At 43.1% G+C, this 14,757-nt stretch overlaps 1 protein-coding gene across 2 annotated transcripts in view; it reads right to left on the minus strand.

Moving 5' to 3' along the window:
* Positions 1 to 353: 353 nt before the first annotated feature.
* The window catches only part of LOC109035364 (piwi-like protein Siwi), a 53,455-nt gene continuing 39,051 nt past the window's right edge, over positions 354 to 14,757 (minus strand). For both annotated transcript variants that reach the window (XM_019048964.2, XM_019048965.2), the window contains exons 11-15: positions 11,237 to 11,391; positions 8,768 to 8,895; positions 6,861 to 7,303; positions 5,184 to 5,331; positions 354 to 1,109 (exon numbers count right to left, since the gene is read on the minus strand). In XM_019048964.2, coding sequence (XP_018904509.2) covers positions 993 to 1,109; positions 5,184 to 5,331; positions 6,861 to 7,303; positions 8,768 to 8,895; positions 11,237 to 11,391 — 991 coding nt within the window. In that variant the 3' untranslated portion in view covers positions 354 to 992. The remainder of the gene's footprint in view (positions 1,110 to 5,183; positions 5,332 to 6,860; positions 7,304 to 8,767; positions 8,896 to 11,236; positions 11,392 to 14,757) is intronic.

A 14,757-nucleotide genomic window follows, 5' to 3' on the forward strand; every position in this document is an offset into this window, starting at 1 on the left:
GGAGTATATGACCCGGAAGTTTTATTTTTTTTCCCACCCACCATGTGCGTCAAATGCGGCTCTCATCTTTTTTAAACACTTTTACAGAAGTTAAAAAAACTTCCGAAAGTGGTGGCTTCAGTTTTCAATAAAAATTTTAAATTAAAACTCTCTTTATGAAATAACTAATTTATTATTTTTAGCCCCATGGGAGGGGAATTGGGGATCATGTTTTATTCCCCCCTCCCCCCTGAATTCACCACAATAACTGTCTTGTGGCAGTTATTACAATCGGGTTATCATGCATGAGAACACTTCAATAGCCATTGGAAAGAAAATATTTATAGAGATACGAATGCAGAATAAGTCAAGAATAACCCATAAAACACCCTTAAGTTTATTTAAATGCGTAAAAAGCATCACATTAGATGGCACGTAAGCAATTCAGAAACGATGAATACATTCAATGTTTTGATTTAATGAAAACTTAAATACATTTTATTCTGAAAATATAGAAAAGAAGGAAGAAAAACGGATAATATAGTTTTACAAAGAAAGTATTGCATTCAAGAAAGTTCCTCGTGTGCAAGGCAAAGAACCTAAACATGTTTCTAGAGCCGTAAAAATCTACGTAAATAATTTTCGAAACACCGAAAAAATAGTGAAGTTGATTCGACATTCTGGATGTAAAAAAAAGTGTGCGACAACTATAAAACGCTGAATTACCAGCTACAGCAGTTACTTTAGCAGTGCCAAGATGTAAAACTAACTGCTGTGGCGGGTATTTCGGCATTTTATAAGTTCTCGCGCACTTTATTCACGTCCAGAATGTTAAATCAAGTTCATTTTTTTTTTTCGGTGAACTATAGTGGGGTATGGAGGATTTTTACGGCACTTGACCGTGCCGATAGCTTAAAAAGTCGCTTGGTTAAATCGGCTGTGCTTGATCACGCAAAGATAGTTGGGCCACAGAGTAAAAAAGTAAAAGAAAGGTAAATAATGAGTTCCTTTTTTCACAGGAAATACAGAAGCTGCTTCATCCCGTCGCACGGGGATTGATGTAGTAACGTACCGACCAAGTAGGCCAGCTTGTGGGCGTACTGGCATGGAGCGGGGACTCGAACAGTGCCCTGGAAAATAAGATTCAAAGGGAAAAGAGATGATCATAGGTCCGCCGGATTTAGACAAATGAATAGACGTATTTAGTGTGACGTCACATCTTGATATAATTTCGATATTTCGAAAGTCGAAACGTGCCCCAACAAAGGAACATAGGGGTATCCGCGGGATATAGGCAGGGGGGTGGAAGGATTCGCTTGATGACCATGTATGATGTTCGAGCTTATTATACCATCGTTTTGGTACATAGATAGCTTTCATAATTTTAAAGTCCCATGGATCAATTGTTTAGTTTCAGGCTAGTTTTAGCATTCTTTCGTCAATTGTCCGTTTTGTAGGTTATGTTTGTTTGTTGAGGCACTTTCGACTTTCGAGATATCGAGACGACAGTCTCTTTCCGTGACGTCACCACTAAATGCGTCTATTTTGACGAAAAGACCGCGTCTTTGACGTACACAAAAATGTGGCAAGGATTGTTATTCTATTTCCCGACTGAAAAAAGTCAACGCAACAGAAAGCTCTTTTGCCGTGCTAAGGAAGAACGCAGTTTGAAACTTTTTTTTTTCTTCTTCCTCTTTTCTTTTGTCGCTAATTTCGATTTTGATGTCAATTTGCCAAGATTGTAACACCCTGACCTATTAATTGTGAGGGAGTTTATGACACACTGCGGCGCGGCGTGGCGCCGTGCTGCCAGCTTGAAACGCGAACTGACGCCTACAAACCTAAGGGGATGCTTCAAGCATTGCGCTATGCGTGAAGTATCCCCTTAGGTTTGTAGGCGTTAGTGCGCGTTAGCGCAGCACGCCGCGCCGCCGCCGCGGTTCTCCCGGCGGGCGGGTGGTGAACGATTTCTTGCGGGGAGAGCTCCCTGGTGGAGAAACTAGTAAATCATGTAAATTTTTTTTCTTTTTCAATTTTCGATTTTTAAAATCACCCTGCTAATCTACCGTGCTAAGGAATGTTACCAAATTGCCTCTCAGGAAATATTTCTTTTTGAAGAATTTAATGGATACTTTTCCTTGAAATATTCAGGCACTTTAGACGAAATTATAAGCGAGGCCCTCCGAAATTTTTTTACACATTTTCCCGAAAATTCGTGATTTATCGAGGGGGATTTGGCAACGCCTGAAGGCTCATACGGCGTTTTTCCTTAGCACGGCAGTATTGTACGAGCAATATGTGTTCACAAAGTTACCGGACTGATGCCGCCCTGGCCTTAAAAACGGTCCGATCAAGCTCAACTGGAGCTCATTCAAAAGCTTATACTGTCACAATAACAATGATTTTCAGTTTTTTGAAAAATATGCATTGGTTTTTACACACACTCACAAAACAAGTATGGGAAGAGTGACTTACCGGCCGAGTTATGGATCATTTAGCCATAAAATATAGTTCGTGGAGCCATGCTTATAGGTTCACGACCAATAAAGTATGACTCAGAAAGCCATACTGTAGACGGTAAGTCACTTTGGTTAGAAATTATATCGATCTCCGAGCCATTTTTTATGGGTCTCAGAGTCATACCTTTTTTTGAAAGCAGCATTTTTACGGCGGCATGTTTCACCCGATCGGCAATTTTATGTTGGAGGACATAATCATCAAGGTCCATACCTGAGCCTGAGGTGGTTGATAAGACACGTGCGTGCAATGAGGACGCTGATAAGAATCAAATCTATATGTGGCATACTTACACGATATAACGCACCAAATTTTAGCTGATTAGGGCCATTTCAAACTCCAAATGGACGTATATCTATCAAACAGAACTATGTTCATTGTGACGTGAGCCCTGTAATGCATTTATTCTTATAGGTCGCAGGGCTCATGTTTTAATGCACATAGTTTCGTTTGATAGAAATACGCCCAAATGATGCAGGTGTCCGACCTCATTTCAATTTTCATCGGCGACTAAGTCAGTTCAGTGTATTTCAGTCTGCCATGCTAAGGAAGGACGCCGTGTGAGCCTTCAAGCGTTGCCAAATTTTCTTCGATTAAGCACAACTTTTCGAGAACACTTATGATTATTTTTCTCCCAAATTTTCAGATTATTTTGTTCGCAATTTCACCTAAAGTTCCCGAAGATCTCAAGGAAAAATATTCACAAATCTCCTCAAAAATACACATTTTATCAGAAGAAATTCGGCAACTCTCGAATGTTCATACGACGTTTCTCCTTAGCACGGCAGTTCTGCTCTGTCGATTTGATTTCCGCGAAAGTACTCCCTACAGTTGAGCAAAATGTGAACATAAAATTCTGTGTGCGTTTGCAAAAATCTGCGAAGGAGACTTTTGACCTGATCAAGCGAGTGATGATGCGATGGGCCGGAGCCAGCGCTTTGAGTGGCATTTGCGTTTCCTCAAGGAGAGGACGGCAAACGAAGATGAGGAAAGATCGGGCTACGACTTCTGAGAATGGAGCAAATGTGGAGAGAGTTCGTGCAATTGTTATAGAAGATGCCCGCACTACCATTATATAAATTGTAGAAATTTGTAGTAGAAATGGATTCGTCACCTGGATCCATCCATCAGTTTGTGGAGTAACACCGAGCGGGTAAAATATGCCGCCGTAGAATTGACGCTGTGTGTGCAAAAACTGATAAGTATTTTTTAAAAAAACTAAAAACCACTGCACTGAAAAAAAATTCTCGGCGTTTCTACCGAGGTCCGTTGGTACCTTTACCATCTTACTTTTTTTACCAATTATTGGTAATTTTACCAAGACAGACTGGTAAGCTTACCTAGAAACCGGTATTTTTACTGTTTTTTTTTCAAGTAAGAATACCTCTTTTATTGGTAATCAATTCCTCCAAAAACTTTGCCATTTTAGCTCGGTAATTCTTACCATAGTCGATAAAAAATATTGGCGTTTTTACCAAGGTCCAGTAAAATTACCGAGAAAGTTCAACAATTTTACCGAGATTTCTCGGTAAAATTACCAATTCCATAAATGGTAATTTTACCAAGAAAAAACTGGGATCAAATAGAACCCTGAATTCTCGGTAATTTTACCCTTTTCTTAGTAAATACACTGAGATTTTTTTTTTCAGTGTAGAAATGGATTCGTCACCTGGATCAATCCATCAGTTTGTAGAGTAACATCGAGCGGGTAAAATATACCGCCGTAGAATTGACGCTGTATGTGCAAAAACTGATAAGTATTTTTAAAAAAAAACTAAAAACCACTGTACTTGTGAGAGTATAAGCTTTCAAATAAGTCCCAGTTGAGCTTAATTGGACCATTTTTAAGGTCATAGGGTGGCATCAGTACGGTAACTTTTTGAACGCACCTCGTATTTCCTCCTCATCTGTGTATGGAGAATTTGACTTTATGTAGAGTTAACTCTCGCGATAACGCAGTCAATTCTCTTCGGTTTACGGTCTCAACTCTTAGAGCTTTTTCAGCTGGGGGTTCGTTCCAGAAAAACCCACTGGCATCATCGTATTTCTCGCTACCTTTGGCCCGTTGAAAAAAAATCCGTGTTTATGGATTTACTTTGAGTTAGCTTTATTTCGGTCAGATCACCCGAAGAAACTCTATTAATTGACCAAATTTTTGGTTAAATCGACCAAAACTGTAGGTTAGTCTGAGGCATGGGAATAAAGAAAGTGTTCTGCTGAACGAATGTACTCTTGTTGCTCTCGATGGGCAATTATCTCGAGCTCTCCCATAAAAGCACATATCTGCTTGGGAAAACCAATGGTGTGTATGTTATTTCTAAATTGGGCCAGAAATAGTGGTTCCTTATTGCAAAATGTGATCCATTTAATGCTGTGATCAAGGTTTGATCCTCGTGGCTTGCGTCCGATTGTTAACGTGGTTGAAAATTCTCAACCCAAAGATCTGGTCAATGCAACTCAAAGAAACACCAACCAAACACTATTTAGAATACTTTGTGTTCTAGTTCCCATATTAACACATTATGTCGGTTGTTTCATCTTACTGTGTGACTCGAGAGAAAGAACCCAAATCGCTAATCCTTAGTGCATGCAAGAGCTCTATTTGAAGAGCGGGATTGTAAAGATAATATGGATGATCATGCTGAATTGAAAGCAAAATATTGGGTCACGGTGGAAAAAATACTCACGCTCCAATTGTAATACAGGTGGGTGAGAGCGTAGGTTAATCGCTGAAGGTGGTCCGGCGCGAAGTCACACTCGTCGTGAATGACGTTGTAAGAAGTAGGACTCACAGTTCCTTGTCTGACTGTTTGCGAAACCAAAAAGAAATCGTACCTGTAAATAATATTCAATATTGAATGATGAATAAAGGCATTGAAACGTTACCACAATTCTCCTAACATTTTTTTTTTTTAAAGAGAAGTTTAGAATACGATGGCCGAAGTGCGAAACCACGTATTTCCGTTGCGATGAGTGATAAGCAAGGGAGAAGCGGGTAAAAAAATAATAAAAAGAAGGGGAAAAAGGGACAAAAAGGGGGAATAATGAGACAAAATAAAATCAAACAAAGAGGCTCCACCCGACACAATGGCCAAGTGCCATTAGTGGGTGTTTTAGGTATTTTCGTTTTTTGTTTTTTTGTTTAATACCTATTTGTCTGTTGTTATATATCGTACCTACACTAAAACGAGAATAAATTCATTCATTCATTCATTTGGACGTATTTCTGTCAAACGGAACTAAGCGCCAAATTGTATTCCTTTTGAGGAATTTAGAATGCCGGATAGCACGTTCTGTCAAACGGAACTAAGCGCCATGGAAAAGCATCGCGAGTATAGGACGGAATGAACCCAACACCTGATTCCGCCGCCAATCCAAGCCCCCCTGGCCCCCTCTACCTTCCTAGAATTATACTTTATAGCCAGTTCTACATCCAAAAAAAAAAGTAATATTTTTAAAAATTTTAATTATATTTATAGCTTCTATAATGGTACTAATCTTATCCTCCTCCGATGGCGCTTAGTTCCGTATGACAGAAATACGTCCATTTATACCTATCACACATTTTTTTAACATGAAAATTGGTAAAGCAACGTTCTATTCTTTCCGTGGATTTTTCTCCGTTGCGAAGGGACCATAGAGTACATAGAGTCGTAATGTAATGGGAGAGCTGGCGCCACTTTTAAGCATTTTCCATATCCCGAATTCCGAGACTCCTGAGTGACCCGGCGTCACTTTTTTGATACATACCTAAGGCCTTATCCACACGAGCGCAGTTCGCGGAACTTATTCCTCGAACTTGCTCAGTTCCCGGAACTTATTCCTTGAAACGAGGCATGCTGTCCACACGGGTTCGTCCGAACTGGAACCGGAACTTCAATAAAACTATACAATTATTGCAAAATAATGGATTATTATGACCGCCAAAGTAACAAAAATAAATGTCAAGATCATATGTAAAGGACGTGAAAAACAAAAACAAGCAAATTCACATCAAAAGAAACATATTTAGAAGCTCGGAGCACGGGGGAAATTCCAGGTTTTGGAGGAATAAGTTTCAGCTCAGCAAAAAACTTGTTCCGGGAACAAGTTCCTCGAACTGAGTTTCCGCGAACCGCGTTCGTGTGGACAAGGCCTAATCGATTGTTTGTGATACACGGGTACCCGGCCATCCGATGACAACAACAACAACAACAAAGGAGATAGGAATTACCACGTATTCCACACCGCCATTTTGGATCGAAAATGTATCGAAAAAACGACCCGAACTCGGCGCACACCGGGCTCGGAATTCGTCGAGCAGAATATGGCGCCAGCTTTCCCATTTACATTACGACTCTATGTACTCTATGCAAAGGACTTACTTGTGAGGGAAGGTGATGACGTCATCGACGACGGTGCCCGGCTCGGGGTTCCGGCCCCTGGCGGTGAAGATCCGGGTGTTGATCCTCTTGGTGACGACGACGACGACGAGCTTGGGGACCTGGGTGCCGGCGTAGATCTGCGGGAGGACGTGCTTGACGGCGGCGATCTCGGTGTCCTTGACGTAGGGGATCTGCCCCTCGCCGACGCCGTCGCGGTAGATGACGATCCGCTCGGGGAGGGCGTTGTTGGCCTGCTTGTACTGCCGCAGGGCCGCCGCCATCTGGAGCGAGAAGTCCCGCGAGAGCTCGCCCCCGTCCTTGTGCGCCGAGATGGCGCTGAAGTAGCGCGAGTAGGAGTTGTTGAGCGAGGCCACCAGGGCCCCGAACGAGCGCTCCTTCTGGTTCGTGTCGTGGTTCACGTCGAAACCCACCACCATCAGATGCTGCAATCCGGTCGCAGGCAATAAATAGACATGCAAGATCATTGACGTATAATACAATCTAGACCGCGCATTAGGAAGTTTCGGCGAGACTAGAGGTCCTTCAGGCGAGACGATAGGCAACCCAGCAACACCCAGCAAGTGTACCGGCGATATGTACCGAGACAATGGAAATGCCAGCCTTGCCAGTGCCGTTGCCTGATAAGGGTAACACTTAGTTCGTATATTCGGATGTATCAACTAAGCTGAAGGCGCGTCTTTCCCCTGATTTACCCCCTAGCTGTCTTACCTCCCCTGCCTAAAGTCGATCCTGGTGCGCGGTCTAGATTGTGTTATAACTCAATGTGCAAAATGGACCTACTTCTATCAAACAGATTTATATGGAGGTGAGAAACACGGAGTGTGCTCGTCAGTTTTCTGCCCGTATAAGAGTGAATGAGAACAATAAAGCGCCAGTGACGTCAACGGAGATGGATGCCGTCGTGCAGCTCGCCTCGTTGGTCATTAACTCATGAGCCCTGTCCACAACGCTCTCGTCCCATGCCCGCGGCTCATATATCCCGCATTCAGTTAGCACATCTGCCGTGATAGCGAAGAGAGCCGTAAGTGCAAAATTTTCGAAATCGAGTTTTCTTCAAAATTCGTCTAAACTCTTTTAGATGAAATTACTGAGACAGCTAAAACAGCAAAATTCATCCTAATTTAATGAAAACGAGACGTATGTAAAAACCGTAAGTGCACAAAAAATGACACAGTTTTTTTTCAAGACAGCCGTAGATGCATGAGAGCCAATGAAAACAGTGCTTTCCAGTAAAGTGCCGTTCTCTTCTGGCGTCCAAAACGCAACCACGAAAGCATGCAGAAGATAGCACTTACGGCTGTCTTGCCTAACAATAACCTAGCATGAAAATGAAAAATACCCTTTTTTATGTAATGGAAATAAAATCAGTCGATTTTTAATCATTCATACGATTTCTAGGAGTCTTCCGGACGATTAGTGGCAATTTGACAAAGAACGGAGGCTTCTTTCAATAAAATTTTCCGTTCAGAGGCTTTTGAGCCCGTTTTCTCAGAACTTCATTTTTGCACTTAAAGGCACTCGTCGCTATCGCCCGCAGAATAGTTGAGCCACGATGGAGCGAAAGGGCACAAGTGAAGAAAATCGTACTGCTATCCCCCTGAAAGATTGATTTCCATATCTAGAACCACGCGCTTAATTTAGCAGCCGAATATGCGATTTACCGGTCTTTGCTCAACGGTTGAAATTTGTGACCTCAAATTTGGCAAATCAGACCCTGTTCATGAAGGTGTCCTTTCGCGACAGTTCCACCGTTAAAATCGCCGTTCATGAGAAACAGCTCTGAAAAATAACTTGAAATAAAGCATTGCATCCCTTTTACTTAGAAGGCTCCTGGCAACTGATGAACGCTTTCAGTTTACCAGCTCTGTTTTGAGACAGTTACTCACCTTCAGAGGGACTGGCACAGCCCAAGGAGCACCACCCATTTTGCAATTCATCTGAATCGCTACTTTTGTGGCAATACTCAGCGCGCCTTTGTTTTGGGTAGTTCTGTCCAATATGACCTGGTTCGCCACTGAAAATATATGAAAGAACGTGAAAAATTCAAAATCTGCGCTTGCAGGCAAGACGGGGACCTATGGTTACAATCGGTGGCGATTTTGCAGGTTGACAACAGTCTTGCTCCTCCATTTAAGTCCTTTAAAAATATAGATTTTAGACGACAGAGCACAGGAGAGAATTTCATGAGCCGCCCTGCGCGCCGTCCGCAACGCGCATGGCGCACGACCCGCCTTTCATTATTACACTTCATCTAGCGGTGAGGGTTCACTAACTACGTCACACGACCAGTGTGTAATTTTACAAGTCGAAAAGTTGAAAAAAAAATTACACGATATACGAGTTTCTTCGCCAGGGAGCTCTCCCCGCAAGAAATCGTTCACCACCCGCCCGCCGGGAGAACCTCGGCGTGCTGCCAGCGCGAAACGCGCACTAACGCCTACAAACCTAAGGGGATACTTCAAGCATTGCGCAATGCTTGAAGTATCCCCTTAGGTTTGTAGGCGTCAGTGCGCGTTTCGAGCTGGCAGCACGCCGCGCCGTAGCGTGCCATAAACTTGCCCACAATTTGTGGTTCAGGGTGTTAAAATGTAGGCAATTAGACATCAAATTCGAAATTAGCGACTCAAAAAACATTAGTTACGAAACTTTTGTGATCTTTTAGTTATTATCCGACTTATTCCTTCCTATTCTTGAGTTTTGGACCATAGTGTGCCGCGACTGGGCGGCGCGACGGCTCATGAAATTCTCCCCCGTGCTCAACTGGATTTTAGATTAGGCAAGTTGGTTCACCAAGAACTGATTGTCCTACATACATTTAAGTGGAGGATAACAATGTTGCCAACTTTTGAAACACAACTGATTACAATCATATTAAGGGTTATTAGTTTGTTATGGTGAAGAAAAAATTATTTCTCTTCTTGACTGAATTTTGTTATTTCGTAGATATTTTATCCTAAGCCTTTTAGACTCGAATTCAGTGCTCAATAAATTAGAGAGCCGCACAATGAAATTTATCCGATGGATAATGATCTCAATGTAAGAAAATAAACCTTTGTGTTGGCGAGAAAATCCTGTTACAGAGCAGATCGGAAGCAAGACAAAGAATAGCTCCGTGAAGAATTGACTCAATAAACGCCCTCGTAGAATACTCAAATAGATAGACTTTTTTTCACAAATGCGTTTAATTATTATCGATCGCATGCGGGTGTGAGGTATGACCGTTGGAACAGCGCGGCAGATTCAGGGGGTTTGAAAGACGACAGAGATGGACTTCTGGCGTGGATCTACTGGTGTTCCCAAAAGGGCTCTCATCCGGCATCCCTGGTAAAAATTAGATGTACAATAGCATTTTGGAACATACATGTATAGACAAACTGATAGCGGTAGACGCACGGGTCGTAAGACAGTATGTTGAAGTTTTTTATCAACGTGCGTTAAAAATTCAGCATAAAGCTGAACATCTCAATACAGAGGGAAAAAGCTCAGGAGGCTGCCCTGCATTGAGGATTGGCTCAACAAGGCCGAAACGCGTCTGCAGTTGCCCTCCTGAATGGACGTAACTAGTGTTGCACCAAACAGCATATCTAATGGAGATGTTGCATGCGTGAGGGATTTGCGATTTGACTACTGATTCTTATGTAAAAGTTCGCGAGAAACACGATGGTGCCACTGGTTCTTGAATCAACTCAAGTCAAAAAGCTCTCAAGTGAGCCAAATGGAGGATACCCTACCCTGAGAGTCCACCTCTACATCAAGACAAGCTCTCCATGCAAAGATAGGGAGCATGGAGCAAATACGTTAGACAGGGTTGCCACTTTATTTGGGGACTCCAAAACTGAAAACACGGCAACCCTGCTAATGTATTTGCTCCCTATCTTTGCATGGAGAGTTTGTCTTGATGTAGAGGTGGACTCTCAGGGTAGGGTGGGATATCCCCTCCATTTTGGCCTCAACTTGAGAGCTTTTTTTGAGCTTGGGAGATGATTTCAGAGAAAACGCAGTGGCACCATCGTGTTTCTCGCGAACTTTTACATAAGAATCAACGGTCAAATCGCAAATCCCTCACACATGCAGCATCTCCATTCTCCATTGAGGGAAAACTGTGCCCAAATGAGCTTGTTCCCTCTATATTGAGATTTTTTGCTTTATGCTGAAGTTTTAACGCACGTTGGCAAAAAACTCCGACATACTATACATGTATAAATGCAAATGTGCTCGATTTCCCGAAGTGTTTTTCTTCGATATAGGCTCGATAACGGTGGCGAAAATGTGTCTAAAATGACGAGAAGCGCTGTAAAGTAACCTGTACGTTTGGTTAGTAAATAATGAAGTTTATAGGATCCCATTTTCCTCACCTGCGCGGTCTACGTAGCATTTCTTCTTTATCGCCGCGTAGCGATCTGCCTTGTTATTCGGTAGGAAACACATGAGCAGCTCTGGTAATCCTTGGGACAGGATTCGATCAATCTCGGTCACATAATCGCTTATTCTATCTCCTTGAATAGTCACTCTAAAGAAAAATTCAATAAGGATCAGTTACCTGAATGGACCACCAGACAAGGTACGAATTCAAGCATTCAGATATGTCATCGTTTCCCGGACGAGGAAACGAGACTCTGTTTCAAGGTTGCCAAATTAACTCAAACAATTCTATATTTTAAACAAGAATGTATAATATATATATATATATATATATATATGAGTCGCTTTTATAGCGCTCTTTGGCGCTGTGCGACGCCTAATCGCCACAAAGCTCGGTCTTCCCACAGGTCATCAGGGAGTTGACAATCTCTTATCTCATTTAACACCCCCTGTCGCCAACCTCTCACTGGGCGTCCCCTACGTCTCCTCCCAGGAGGAACCCAATCAAGCATCTTTTTTGGCAGCCTCTCTTCCGTCATCCTATTGACATGACCATACCAAACAAGTTGTTTGGTCATGACGTCGAACACGATGTCATTTTCGACTTCCATTATCTGACGCACTCTATCATTACGGACCCGATCTCTCCTAGAAATTCCTGCTGACCTTCTCCAGAAATCCATCTCCGTTGCTCTTAGCATATCCTGTGTCCGTTTCTTCAGCTGCCAAACTTCACATCCGTATGTTAATATACTTTTGACTACAGCGTTGTATATCCTCCTCTTGTTATCTTTGGAAATCCGCTGATCCCAGAGGATTCCATTTAACATCGCTATAGCCTTCCTTGCTAAGGTGTTCCTTTCCCTGATAGCTTGATCCGTCCTTCCATCCTGGGTCAACCGCACTCCCAAGTACTTAAAGTGCTCGCAGCCTTTGATCTGCTGCCCATCCTCCAACTCAATGCTTTGCTGATCACCGCCAAAAGTCATCTTCTCAGATTTGGATATGCTGACTTCCAGACCCCACTTCCGATACTCTTCTACTAGCTTGCGCATCATGTATTCCGCGTCATCTTGATCTTGAGCAACCACCACCTGGTCATCAGCAAAGCACAGAGTAAACAGAGTTTCGAGATCACCCAAGGGGACACCCATACCAGAGCATTTCTTTTTCCATTCTTTTAGCACGCACTCGAGATAAATTTTAAATAATGTTGGCGACAAACAACATCCCTGTTTTAAACCCTTAGTCACATAAAATCCCGCTGACAACCCCCCATGGCACTTAACTTTGGTAAAACTCCCTTTATAAAATCGCTTAACAGCGTCAATCAACCCCCCGTTAAAATTCGATTTTTCCAAGGCCTCCCAAAGTTTCACCAACGGCACGCTGTCATACGCCTTCTGGAGATCCACAAAAATTAAATGCAGTTCCTGAGCTACGGCCATTTTCTTCTCAATGACCTGGACAATAACAAAGAGGTGATCTATCGTAGACCTGCCAGCTCTAAAACCAGCCTGCTCCTCTGCTTCGTGATCCTGCCATTCGTCCTCGATCTTCGCTTTCAGTATCTTCCCGTACACTTTGCTTATTGTCCCGGTCACTGAGAGCCCCCGGTAGTTGTTACAGTCGTCCTTCCTTCCCTTCTTTTTGTAGATGGCCTTGATCCAAGACTCCTTCCACTCCCTTGGTACCTCGTCACCCCTGATGCATTGTTGCATCAGTTTTCTGAGGCACTCAAAGAGCTTGGCAGTCCCGTACTTGACCAACTCGACAGGAATCCCACCAGGACCCGGTGCTTTGTCATTAATTAGCTCTTTAACCGCTTTAATTATGTCACAAGTGTGGATCTCCAAGTTGTTCATTCTTCCGTTGTCCGTGCTGTTGTCTCGAAACTCTGGGCGCCTTTCCGTCAAAAGATCTTTAAAATGATCCTCCAGTTTTTTAAGTGATATCGGAGAAACGATGTCGCGCTTCATGTCTCTACGTAAACCTTTAATTAACTTCCAGCTCTCAGCACTTTTTCTCCCCCCTAGGTAGGTGTTAATTCTAGAACAGTTGCTTTCCCAAGCTTCATTCTTCTTCCGTGTTATGAGGCTCCTAACTTTAGACTGAGCTTTCCTGTAAGCAACTTTATCTTCAGTCTTTTTAGACGACAGAAATATAAGGTGTTTTTGCCTCTTAAGATTTATCTCGTCTTCAATTTCTTCATCCCACCAGTAAGGATGCTGGTATTTATTACTGGTTTTGTGAACACCTAGGGCTTCTTTCGCTGCAGAGTGGATACAATCTTTGATGAACTGATATTGCTCTTCCGTGGTACCCGAGAGTCCATCCCCCAGCTTCTCATCTAAGCGTTTCCGATACAGAGCCTTGACACTAGGGTGCTCCAAACTTTCGATGTTATACCATACTTCATGATTTTGCGTTCCCTGACTCTGCTGTTGCTCAGGCATTGGCTCTTTATCTTTAATCCCTTTAACGGGAAACGCTATATCTGCTCGGAGGAAATGATGATCACTGCCGCAAGAGAGTCCCCTGCACACTCTAACTTGCTGCAATTTCAACTTAGTAGTGTGCTTTACAATTACATAATCGATGATGGATTTCAATCCTCGCGTTGGCTGGACCCAGGTATACTTATGGATGTCTTTGTGTTGAAAAAAGCCATTCAAAATTTTCATCTCAGTTTGAGAACAAATTGAGATGAGCCGATCACCGTTATCATTAACAGCATCCTCCCCAAACGGTCCAACAACTTTACAGTTTACTCGTCGTCCCGTTCTGCTGTTCAAATCACCCATAAGAATGGCTTCCCTGCCAGCACCAACGTTCAGTATTTCATCATTCAGATCTTCGAAGAATTGGTCCTTACATGCGACAGTGGCATCATCATTTACACCGTATACTCCGAGCAGCGTGATCTTATGTCCGTACAGGTTAAGGTTCATTTTGATAATGCGCTGGTTGACGGCCTCCCAAGTGCCCACGAACTTACGTAGGCTTCTCCGCAAAAGTATTGCTACTCCTTGCTGAGCACGCTGATCTTTGGCTACGCCGCTGTAGAATAGATCATAGTCACCGTAATTCTCTGACCCGTGCCCTTTTTTCTTGGTCTCAGTAAGAACAGCGACATCCACTCCAAGTTTCTGAATCTCCGATATCACTTCCGGTAACTTATTTGAAATGCCTTGGACATTCCACGTCCCAAATACCATTGTCCGTTTTCTCAATTTTTGTCGACGTGTCCGTTTAGTTCTAGTGGTACCGAGGCTTGTATTGTTAGGTCGTTTAACAGTAAAACGTTTTACAAGTACCGGGGAGTTAGCCCGATGACTCAACCCCCAACCTGGAGGACCAGGGTTTGATTTCGGAGTTGCCTCTCCTAGACAGGTTGCTTTCACTTCAGCTCAGAGCCCTGTCTGCCCTTCTAGCAGGTGGTTCATACGCCCAGAGGCCGGTGACCATCTCCACTGCCCCCTTTAAGGCAGGGGCTACCAGCTGGGGTCCGCAG

Source organism: Bemisia tabaci, chromosome 7 (assembly GCF_918797505.1).
Source record: "Bemisia tabaci chromosome 7, PGI_BMITA_v3".
In the NCBI taxonomy this organism is placed as follows: Eukaryota; Metazoa; Arthropoda; class Insecta; order Hemiptera; family Aleyrodidae; genus Bemisia; species Bemisia tabaci.